The sequence below is a fragment of the Scyliorhinus torazame genome, chromosome 7 (assembly GCF_047496885.1).
Source record: "Scyliorhinus torazame isolate Kashiwa2021f chromosome 7, sScyTor2.1, whole genome shotgun sequence".
Classification (NCBI taxonomy): Eukaryota; Metazoa; Chordata; class Chondrichthyes; order Carcharhiniformes; family Scyliorhinidae; genus Scyliorhinus; species Scyliorhinus torazame.
The window spans coordinates 94,457,418-94,470,024 of NC_092713.1; the positions used below are offsets into that span (position 1 = coordinate 94,457,418).

General features: G+C 45.9%; 1 protein-coding gene across 1 annotated transcript in view; it reads right to left on the reverse strand.

Annotated features, from left to right (window-relative positions):
* The window catches only part of LOC140427349 (interleukin-12 receptor subunit beta-2-like), a 128,713-nt gene that overhangs the window by 11,113 nt on the left and 104,993 nt on the right, over positions 1–12,607 (reverse strand). Inside the window, exon 13 of the mRNA XM_072512899.1 lies at positions 1,958–2,089. Within this exon, the coding sequence (XP_072369000.1) occupies positions 1,958–2,089 (132 nt within the window). The remainder of the gene's footprint in view (positions 1–1,957; positions 2,090–12,607) is intronic.

Below are 12,607 nucleotides of genomic sequence, written 5' to 3' on the forward strand. Positions count from 1 at the left end.
GGTGGGGTTGCATTGCTGGTTAACAAGGAAATGAGTACAATAGTGAGGAACAATATTCGCTCCAACAATGGGGAATCTGTATGAGTAGACCTGAGAAATAGCAAGGAACAAAAAAATGTTAGTGGGGCCAGGATATAGACCCCCAATCTGTAGTGGTGATGTTGGGAACGGCATTAAACAGGAAATTAGAGAAGCATGAGATAAAGGAACATCTGTAATTATGGGTGACTTTAATCTGCACATAGATTGGGCAAATAAGATTAGTAACAATATCGTAGAGGCAGAATTCCTGGAGTGTATATGGGATGGTTTTCTGGACCAATACATTGAGGAACCAACTAGAGAGCAGGCCATCTTAGACTGGGTATTGTGTAATGAAAAATAAATAATTGGCAATCTCGTTATGAGAGGCCCCTTGGGGATGAGCCGACCATAATATGATGGAATTCTTCTTTAAAATGTAGAGTGATGCAGTTTATTCTGAGAGTAGGGTCCTGAAGCTAAATAAAAGAAACTACGATGGTATGAGGTGTGAGTTGGCAATAATGGATTAGGGATGACGGTAGATAGGCAATGGAAAACATTCAAAGAGCGCACGGGTGAACTGCGACAATTATTCGTTCCTGTCTGGTGCAAAAATAAAATGGGAAAGGTGGCCAAATCATAACTTACAAGGGAAGTTAGAGATGGGGGCGAGATTCTTTGGCCTCTCCATGGTGTGTTTCTTGGTGGCGGGAGGTGGTCCACCGTTGGCTGGTGGCTGGATCTTCTGTTACTGCTGCTGTCAATGAGATTTCCCATTGAATCTAACTCACACTGCCGGGAAACCCATGGCAGAGGTGCGCCGAAAGATCCCTCTGGTGTGAGCAGCTGGGAGATTTTACCCTAAGTGTGGCTTGTTAAAATTGTGACGCAACACATGACTATTATTTTGGACACCCTTGCTGACGGGTATTGAGCATCTCCAGACCAATCTAGGCGCCTGGAGTACATCTTCAACATATGGCTGACTTGCTGGATGACACACGTGGTGTCATACGGCTCTTATAGTCATGCTGCTGTATCTCAATGATAGAATTCCTCACAGGTGTCATGGCAAAGATTGAAGTAGATTCCTTTTCTGCCAATGAACTGGCCCTGAATTCAGCTTTCCGGAAGAAAAAGGTCTGGGATCTTGGGTTGGTGCATTTAACAGCATCAGGACAGCTCCTATGGAATCTGCACAAACTGTGACAGACAAACAAGCGCTGTCTACCGAGTGTTTACCAGAGGGAATAAGTGAGATAGAGTTTTCATAGAATTTACAGTGCAGAAGGAGGCCATTCGGCCCATCGAGTCTACACCGGCTCTTGGTAAGAGCACCCTACCCAAGGTCAACACCTCCACCCTATCCCCACAATCCAGTAACCCCACCCAACACTAAGGGCAATTTTGGACACCAAGGGCAATTTATCATGGCCAATCCACCTAACCTGCACATCTTTGGACTGTGGGAGGAAACAGGAGCACCCGGAGGAAACCCACGCACACACGGGGAGGATGTGCAGACTCCGCACAGACAGTGACCCAAGCCGGAATCGAACCTGGGACCCTGGAGCTGTGAAGCAATTGTGCTAGCCACAATGCTACCGTGCTGCCCTCAGGTGAAGCAAGCCGAGATTTAAATACCCATCTGAACAATGACCCAACCTGGCCCCTGGGAAAGCCAGGAGATGTTAAATTTAAAACTGTTAAATTAAATTTAAAAAACATCATTAAGGTCTCCTCGGGATGCTGATTATAGTAATAACTACCCACCTGCCTGCAGCAATTAAAATCTTGACTTTGGTCAGCTGATTAGGTGCAACCATCCAAAGAGATCTCCATTTAAAAAGTTGGATCCAGGTTGAGAAGCTAAACCTTAATCTCCGCACTCACAGGTTCTTTGGGGTTAAAAGTTACACAATGAGTTACTTACCATGCTTGATGACTCCCTCTGGTCCCTTCGCCCCTTCTCCTGCAGCTGTGGTGGCAGTCATATGCACAATGTAAACAGTGTCAAATTCAAGCGTCAGCCAGTAAGTCCTCACACTGGCATTTGTGACATTATCTAACAAAATAAAAATACTCTTAATATACAATATATCACGGTTTGCTCAATGCAAAATACAATTCTATGTTAATTTTGCACTATCACTACCGGTGGCAGTAATAGCGCGCTGTGGTGGGAACATTTTTCCAATTAATCCTGATAATGTTGATGCCATTAAAGTTGCCAAAATCTTTTGGAACATAAGAACTAGGAGCAGGAGTAGGCCACCTGGCCGCTCGAGCCTGCTCCGCCATTCAATGAGATCATGGCTGATCTTTTGTGGACTCAGCTCCACTTTCCGGCCCGAAAACCATAACCCTTAATCCCTTTATTCTTCAAAAAAACTATCTATCTTTATCTTAAAAACATTTAATGAAGGAGTCTCCACTGCTTCACTGGGCAAGGAATTCCATAGATTCACAACCCTTTGGGTGAAGAAGTTCCTCCTAAACTCAGTCCTAAATCTACTTCCCCTTAAATTGAGGCTATGCCCCCTAGTTCTGCTTTCACCCGCCAATGGAAACAACCTGCCCGCATCTATCCTATCTATTCCCTTCATAACTTTATGTTTCTATAAGATCCCCACTCATCATTCTAAATTCCAACGAGTACAGTCCCAGTCTACTCAACCTCTCCTCGTAATCCAACCCCTTCAGCTCTGAGATTAACGTAGTGAATCTCCTCTGCACACCCTCCAATGCCAGTACTTGCTTTCTCAGGTAAGGAGACCAAAACTGAACACAATACTCCAGGTGTGGCCTCACTAACACCTTATACAATTGCAGCGTAACTTCCCTAGTCTTAAACTCCATCCCTCTAGCAGTGAAGGACAAAATTCCATTTGCCTTCTTAATCACATGTTGCACCTGTGAATCAACTTTTTGTGACTCGTGCATTAGCACACCCAGGTCTCTCTGCACAGCAGCATGTTTTAATATTTTATCATTGAAATAATAATCCCTTTTGCTGTTATTCCTACCAAAATGGATAACCTCACATTTGTCAACATTGTATTCCATCTGCCAGACCCTAGCCCATTCACTTAACCTATCCAAATCCCTCTGCAGACTTCCAGTATCCTCTGCACTTTTTAGTGTCATCTGCAAACTTGGACACATTGCCCTTGGTCTCCAACTCCAAATCATCTATGTAAATTGTGAACAATTGTGGGTCCAACACTGATCCCTGAGGGACACCACTAGCTACTGATTGCCAACCAGAGAAACACCCATTAATCACCACTCTTTGCTTTCTATTAATTAACCAATCCTCTATCCATGCTATTACTCTATCCTTAATGCAATGCATCGTTATCTTATGCAGCAACCTTTTGTGTGGCACCTAGTCAAAGGCTTTCTGGAAATCCAGATATACCACATCCATTGGCTCCCCGTTATATACCGCACTGGTAATGTCCTCAAAAAATTCCACTAAATTAGTTAGGCAAGACCTGCCCTTTATGAACCCATGCTGCATCTGCCCAATGGGATAATTTCCAACCAGATGCCTCGCTATTTCTTCCTTGATGATAGATTCCATCATCTTCCCTACTACCGAAGTTAAACTCACTGGCCTATAATTACCCGCTTTCTGCCTACCTCCTTTTTTAAACAGTGGTGTCATGTTTGCTAATTTCCAAGCCGCCGGGACCACACCAAGGTCTAGTGAATTTTGGTAAATTATCACGAGTGCATTTGCAATTTCCCTAGCCATCTCTTTTAGCACTCTGGGATGCATTCCATCAGGGCCAGGAGACTTGTCTACCTATAGCCCCATTAGCTTGCCCATCACTACCTCCATAGTGATAACAATCATCTCAAGGTCCTCTCCTGTCATAGCCTCATTTCTATCAGTCACTGGCATGTTATTTGTGTCTTCCACTGTGAAGACAGACCCAAAAAACCTGTTCAGTTCCTCAGCCATTTCCTCATCTCCCTTAATTAAATCTCCCTTCTCATCCTCTAAAGGACCAATATTTACCTTAGACACTCTTTTTTGTTTTATATATTTGTAGAAACTTTACTATCTGTTTTATATTCTGAGCACGTTTACTCTCATAATCTATCTTACTCTTCTTTCTAGCTTTTTTAGTAGTTTTCTGTTGCCCACTAAAAATTTCCCAGTCCTCTAGTCTCCCACTAATCTTTGCCACTTTGTATGCTTTTTCCTTCAATTTGATACTCTCCCTTATTTCCTTAGATATCCACGGTCAATTTTCCCTCTTTCTACCGTCCTTCCTTTTTGTTGGTTTAAGATTTGCTGAGCACTGTGAAAAATCGCTTGGAATGTTCTCCACTGTTCCTCAACTGTTTCACCATAAAGTCTTTGCTCCCAGTCTACCTTAGCTAGTTCTTCTCTCATCCCATTGTAATCTCCTTTGTTTAAGCACAAAACACTAGTGTTTGATTTTACCTTCTCACCCTCCATCTGTATTTTAAATTCCACCATATTGTGCTCGCTCCTTCCGCGAGGATCCCTAACTATGAGGTCATTAATCAATCCTGTCTCATTACACAGGACCAGATCTAGAACCGCTTGTTCCCTCATAGGTTCCATTACATACTGTTCTAGGAAACTATCACGGATACATTCTATAAACTCCTCCTCAAGGCTGCCTTGACTGACCTGGTTAAACCAATCGACATGTAGATTAAAATCCCCCATGATAACTGCTGTACCATTTCTGCATACATCAGTTATTTCTTTGTTTATTGCCTGCCCCACCATAATGTTACTATTTGGTGGCCTATAGACTATTTCTATCAGTGACTTTTTTGCCTTACTATTCCTGATTTCCACCCAAATGCATTCAAGCTTATCCTCCACAGGACCGATGTCATCCCTTACTATTGCCCGGATGTCATCCTTAAATAACAGAGCTACACCACCTCCCTTACCATCCATTCTGTCCTTCCGAATAGTTTGATACCCTCGGATATTTAACTCCCAGTCGTGACCATCCTTTAACCATGTTTCAGTAATGGCCACTAAATCATCATCATTCACGATGATTTTCGCCATCAACTCATTTACCTTATTTCGAATACTATGAGCATTCAGGTAAAGTACACTTATGTTGACTTTTATACCTCTGTTTTGAATCTTAACACCTCAATCAGTGACATCTCCTCAGTTATATTTCCTCTTAACTTTTCTCCTAGTTTTCCTTGTCGTTGAACCCATATCTTCATGTAACAACCTGCTGCGTCGCTTACCATTAATGTTTTACTTCACGTTTTATTCCTTTTAGTATTACTGGGCCTATTCACTGAGCTCCCCTCAGTCACTGTACCTTGTACTGTCGCCCTTTTTGATTTTTGACTATGGCTTCTCTGCCTTACACTTTCCCCCTTACTGCCTTTTGTTTCTGTACCTGTTTTACTACTTTCTGACTTCCTGCATCGGTTTGCATCCCCCTGCCACATTAATTTAAACCCTCCCCAACAGCTCTAGCAAACACCCGCCCAGGACATCGGTTCCAGTCCTGCCCAGGTGCAGACCATCCGGTTTGTACTGGTCCCACCTCCCCCAGAACCGGTTACAATGCTCCAGGCATTTGAATCCCTCCCTCTTGCACCATCTCTCGAGCCACACATTCATCCTATCTATCTTGATATTCCTATTCTGACTAGCTCGTGGCACTGGTAGCAATCCTGAGATTACTACTTTGAGGTCCTACTTTTTAGTTTAACTCCTAACTCCCTGAATTCAGCTTGTAGGACCTCGTCCCGTTTTTTACCTATATCGTTGGTGCCTACGTGCACCACGACAGCTGGCTGTCCACCCTCCACCCTCCCCCCCCACCCCCACCCCAGAATGTCTTGGAGCTGCTCCGAGACTTCCTTGACCCTTGCACCAGGGAGGCAACATACCATCCTGGAGTCTCGATTGCATCCGTAGAACCACCTGTCTATTCCCCATCAGAGTAATACTGAATGCTGTATTCATTCAATCCTCCTCAGGGCTTATCTTTCCTTCCTACTCTGGTCCCATTATCTACTTTTGCTTTGTACCATCATCAATCTTGTCATCCAATCATTCCGGCCATCTGCCCTATCAGAGATATCTCCTTTCTATTCTTTTCCAGCCCCCCTTTCCCAGGTTAGTTTTTTCTTTAAAGCTGTTGCAGTTCGAATAAAAGATCATTGACCACCCGTTACGAAAGGTGGGGTGGGAAGTTAGTGTTAAGAATTTCAATTCAAACCCAACCTATCCTGAACTCACCAACGTCCAATTTAAACATAAGAAAATAAGAAAGTAGGAGTAGACCATATGGCCCCTCATGTATGCTCCACCATTTCATGCACTCATGGCTGATCTTTGGACTCAACTCCACTTTCCAACCTGCTCCCCGCCTTCGCCATTCCTTCCGTGTACCATATACAACATGCTTGTCCAACACGTGGCCCACAGGCCGCTACCTGGCTCGCCAGGCCTCCCCATCCAATCACGGCCCATTTTTCTACCGTATTCCCTTTTCCTGTTGCTAAGATCAGTCCAAAACATAGCTGGCGAGGGAGTTACGATGAATTTAGGAATTTCAGATATATTGTATTGTAGTTATTTGGTGCAGTAGGGTTAAAAGCCTGGGTTACAGTGTGTTTAACTTTGACATTGCTGTATTTTTGCTCAGCAAATTAGCTATTTTCTTCATACCTCAACATTTTTATTGAAATTCATGTCTAGTGTTGCGCCAAACTGTATCATTTTGAAATTTGCTCATCAGCGCTTATATTGTGAAAGAGATTGAAACATGGTCCCTTGCAAGAAAATATTGGGCAAGCCTGATATACAAGATTCAGTAGAACAACTCACCAAGGCTCCTTCGACAGCACCTTCAAAATCCATGATCTCTACCATCCAGGAGGACAAGGGCAGCAAATGAAAGGGAACACCGCTACCTACAAATTTCTCTCCAAGCCACATACTATCCTGATTTGGAACTATATGATCGATCCATCATTATTGCTCAGTCAAGATCCTGGAAGTCCCTTTTTAACACCACCCGAGGTGCAGCTACACCTGACGGACTGCAGTGATTCACGATGGCAGCTCACTGTCACCTTTCCAAGGGTAATTATGAATGAGCAACAAATGTTGGTTTTGTCAGCAACACACATCAAATTAAGGAATAAAAAAAGTCCACATATCTATCTCAGCTTTAAATGTACTCTGCAGGGAATCATCCACAAGACACAAGTGGAGTCAATTGCAAAACTTACAAACCCCTGAGTGAAGATGTTTCTCCTCGTCGAATGATTCCCCTTACCCTGAAACTGTATCCCATGTTCTAGATTCTCCATGCAAGGAAAACAACCTCTCTGCATCTACTTTGTTAAGCCCCTACACATTTCTTTTTTCAATTAGATCACCTCACGTTCTTTTAAACGGTCCAAATATGGGTCCAAATTACTCATACTCTCATGACAGGACAGTCCTTTCATTCCAGAAACCATTCCAGTGAAGTTTTGCTGTACTCCCTCAAATACAAATATAGTCTTCCTGAGATATGAAGAATACAACTGCTCACAGTGCTCCAGGTATGGTCTACCAAAGCCCCATTCAATTGTAGCAAGACGTCCATATTCCTGCACCCTAATCCTCTTGCAATAAAAGCCACCAAGCCATTTGCCTTCCTGATATAGAATTACATAGAATTTACAGTGCAGAAGGAGGCCATTCGGCCCATCGAGTCCGCACCGGCTCTTGGAAAGAGCACCCTACCCAAGTCCACACCTCCACCCTATCCCAGTAACCCAACCCAGCACTAAGGGCAATTTTGGACACTAAGGGCAACTTAGCTTGGCCAATCCACCTAACCTGCACCTTTTTGGACTGTGGGAGGAAACCGGAGCACCTGGAGGAAACCCACACAGACACGGGGAGAACGTGCAGACTCCGCACAGACAGTGACCCAGCGGGGAATCGAACCTGGGACCCTGGAGCTGTGAAGCAATTGTGCTAACCACCATGCTACCGTGCTGCCCATTTCTATATGTACTTATTTTTTACTCATTCATGGAATGTGGGCATCACTGGCTAAGCCAACATTTATTGCCCATCCCTAATTACCCTTCAGAAGATCGTGGTGAGCTGCCTTCTTGAACTGCTGCATATAACATGGGCAAACCCGCAGTGCTGTTCGAAAGGGAGTTCCAGTATTTTGACCAAGTGACAGTGAAGGAATGGTGATGTAGTTCCAAGTCAGGATGGTGAGTGGCTTGGAGGGGAATTTGCAGATAGTGATGTTCCCATGTATCTGCTGCCCTTGTCCTTCCAGGTAGTAGGGGTATGGGTTTGAAAGGTGCTGTCGAAGGAATCTTGGTCTGTTGCTGCAGTGCATCTTCTTTATGACACACACTCTTTCACTCTGCGTCGATAGTGGAGGGAGTGAATATTTAAGGTGATGGATGGGGTGCCAATTAAGCGGGCTTCTTTGTCCTGGATGGTGTCGAGCTTCTTGAGTGTTGTTGGAGCGGCACTCATCCAGGCAAATGGGGAGCATTCCATTACACTCCTGACTTGTAGATGGGAAACAGGTTTTGGGGGGTCAGGATTCCCAGCCTCAATACCTTCCTCAGAATTCCTTGCATGCTCACTTTCTATGTTCCTTGTATGAGTATATCCAAGTCTGGTTGAACATCAATTTTGAAAAGTTTCATGCTGTTTAAAAAAATTCTGCTTTTCTCTTTTTATTATCACAGTGAATAACCTCTCACGTCTCCACATTATATTTAATCTGCCAACTCGCTGCCCGCTCACTTAACCTGTCCATATCTCCTTGCTGCATCTTTGAGTTCTTCTTACACCGCCTTTGTATCATCGGCAAATTTAGATACATTATTCCTTTTCTACGTCACTAATATAAATTATAAATAGCTGAGGCCCCAGCACTGACACTTATAGCATTCCACTAGTTGCAGCCTATCACCTTGTAAACGCCCTGGGCAAGATTCTCAGATGGCCGACTCCGAAATCGCATTCGGCGACTGGCCGGAGATTCCATTTGGATGCCGAAATCGGGGGCGGCTCCAGTTTTCAGATGCTCTGCCCCCTCCAAAACGGCGTCATCACTGATTACGCCGCACACCGTTGGCACGGCCTCAGGACGTCACCTGAAGGCCTTTCCCCAATGCTGCGCCCTCGATGGGCTGACTTCCCGACGACGTGGATCACTTGTCGTCTGAGGTTTTGTCAACCTTGCGTGGCGGCTGCGGACTGTGCCCAGCGCCACCACAGTCGGGGGGGGCGGGAGGGATGGGGGGGAGCTGGAGGTGCTCCGCTGGCCATGGGGGCTACGGCGAAAGCTCGGGGGACTCGTGGGAGGTGGTCCGGGGTGGCGAGGGCGATTACAGGGGGGCACTATCTGGCAGGCCGGGTCCGTGCGTGGCCGGCGCCACGTTATACAGCGTGACCGCTGCCGCTCACGCCGTATCTGCAGGGAAAACTCTGGGTTTTGCGTGGCGTGGATGCTAGCCTCCCACTGGGCGGAGCATCGGTGTGGGGCGCCGGCGACTTTTTGGTCATAATACTAGACACATGCTCTGTACATAACCTCAGAATTGGAGAATCCAGCCCCCTATCTCTCCCTTGTCTTGGCTCCATGTTCATTAATCAGTCTTCCATACATGCTTGTAAATTTCCCTTAACTGCAGGGACCCTAATCTTGCATATTGAACTTTTGTGTGGTGACCTACACACCACCCCCTCAATCCAGTTGGGCACAGCTGGGAGACAGATCCCATGAATTGTATTCGGGTCCCGCCCTGCCATTAAATTCAGCGTGAAGCGGTTTCCTGACGACTGCCCCATCACTCCCCACCCCTCCTTCCAACCTTTCTGTGCTCTGGCGTTGTCTGGGATGCCGGCGTTGGACTGGGGTGAGCACTTGGTGACTTGCTAAGTGGTTCCAATGATTTCTATTTTGGCCAGCATCCATTGTATTTTGCTCATTTTTTAAATGAGAAAGCATGTTGTTCAACAATATTTTCCCCATCTTCCCCAGAGCTGCATACAAGTCACAGTCAATTGCTGCATTCGTGGTATGTCAAGTCTTTCCGGTCACGAGCTAGCTTTGACCACAAGAGCAGCTAACATTTGTGTCAGGCCTATTGGCAGCCGTACCTCAGTATTCTGAATTAGTTTAAAACGTGTGACTTTGTGCCATTCTCTTCCTTAAAATAACTGAGTCAGGAGGCTCATTTGGAGAGCCGATGTTGACACAATGGACCAAATGGCCTCCGTGTGTGCCGGAACAATTCTGTGGTGTGCACAGAAAGTCTCTCAGACAAACATTTTCCCTGCGAGTTGACATCATGGCAAGTTTGCATAAAACACTGTCAAAAGTAGATTCAGAAGTCAGCAACGTTGAAAACCCACTCCATGATTTGAGCAGGTAGTCACATCAGTGCTGCGCTGAAGGGCAGTTGTCAGAGGTATGACCTTTACTGAGATCGTTAAACCATGACTCGACCTGCATATTGTGGTGAATATAACAAATCCCATTTCACCTGACAGGAGCGGTTGTGGTGCAGCAATGATTCTTGCACACTCAGATTTCCATATGCAATTCAGGAACAAACTGCTCCCAGAAAAACCTTTCTGTGCTCTGGCTGGTTGTCTGGGATGCCGGCGTTGGACTGGGGTGAGCACAGCAAGAAGTCTTACAACACCAGGTTAAAGTTCAACAGGTTTGTATCAAACACTAGCTTTCGGAGCGCTGCTCCTTCCTCAGGTGAATGAAGAGGTATGTTCCAGAAACATATATGTAGACATATTCAAAGATGCAAGACAATGCTTAGAATGCGGGCATTTGCAGTTAATTAAGTGTTTACATATCCAGACATAGGGGTAACCCCAGGTTAAAGAGGTGTGAATTGTCTCAAGCCAGGACAGTTGGTAGGATTTCACAAGCCCAGGCCAGATGGTGGGGGGTGAATGTAATGCGACATGAATCCCAGGTCCCGGTTGAGGCCGCACTCATGTGTGCGGAACTTGGCTATAAGTTTCTGCTCGGCGATTCTGCGTTGTCGCACGTCCTGAAGGCCGCCTTGGAGAACGCTTACCCGGAGATCAGAGGCTGAATGCCCTTGACTGCTGAAGTGTTCCCCGACTGGAAGGGAACATTCCTCCCTGGTGATTGTCATGCAATGTCCGTTCATTCGTTGTCGCAGTGTCTGTATGGTCTCACCAATGTACCACGCTTGGGGCATCCTTTCCTGCAGGGTATGAGGTAGACAACGTTGGCCGAGTCGCACAAGTGTGTACCTTGGACCTGGTGGGTGATGTTCTCACTTGTAATGGTGGTATCCATGTCGATGATCTGGCACGTCTTGCAGAGATTGCCATGGCAGGGTTGTGTAGTGTCGTGGTCACTGTTCTGAAGGCAGGGTAGTTTGCTGCAAACAATGGTTTGTTTGAGGTTGCGCGGTTGTTTGAAGACAAGTAGTGGGGGTGACCTTGGCAAGATGTTCATCTTCATCGATGACATGTTGAAGGCTGCAAAGAAAATGTCGTAGTTTCTCCGCTCTGGGAAAGTACTGGACAACGAAGGGTACTCTGTCAGTTGTGTCTTGTGTTTGTCCTCTGAGGAGGTCGGTGCGGTTTTTTGCTGTGGCGCGTTGGAACTGTCGATTGATGAGTCAAGCGCCATATCCTGTTCGTACGAGGGCATCTTTCAGTGTCTGTAGATGTCTGTTACGCTCCTCCTCATCTGAGCAGATCCCGTGTATACTGAGGGCTTGTCCATAGGTGATGACTTCTTTAATGTGTTTAGAGTGGAAGCTGGAGAAGTGGAGCATCATGAGGTTATCCGTGGGCTTGCGGTAAAGCGAAGTGCTGAGGTGACTGTCCTTGATGGAGATGAGTGTGTCCAAGAATGCAACCAATCTTGGAGAGTAGTCCATGGTGAGTCTGATGGTGGGATGGAACTTATTGATGTCATCGTGTAGTCGTTTCAGTGATTCTTCGCTGTGGGTCCAAAGGAAAAAAATGTCATTGATGTATCTGGTGTATAACGTCGGTTGAAGGTCCTGTGCGGTGAGGAGGTCTTGTTCAAACTTGTGCATGAAGATGTTGGCATATTGAGGTGCAGATTTGGTCCCCATGGCTGTTCCGTGCGTCTGGATGAAGAACTTGTTGTCGAAGGCGAAGACATTGTGATCCAGAATGAAGCGGATGAGTTGCAGAATTGCGCCTGGAGATTGGCAGTTGTCGGTGTTGAGTACTGAGGCTGTTGCAGCAATGCCGTCATCATGGGGAATGCTGGTATAGAGTGCCGAGACATCCATTGTGATGAGGAATGTTCCTGGTTCAACTGGTCCATGGGTGCTGAGTTTCTGTAGGAAGTTCGTCGTGTTGCGACAGAAGCTGGGCGTACCTTGTACGATGGGTTTCAAGATACCCTTGCTGTAACCAGAGAGGTTCTCACACACGGTCCCATTGCCTAAAACGAAAGGACGGCCTGGTGTGTTGGCCTTGTGTATTTTCGGGAGGCAGTAGAGATCTCCAATGCGGGGAGTATGTGGGATGAGAACA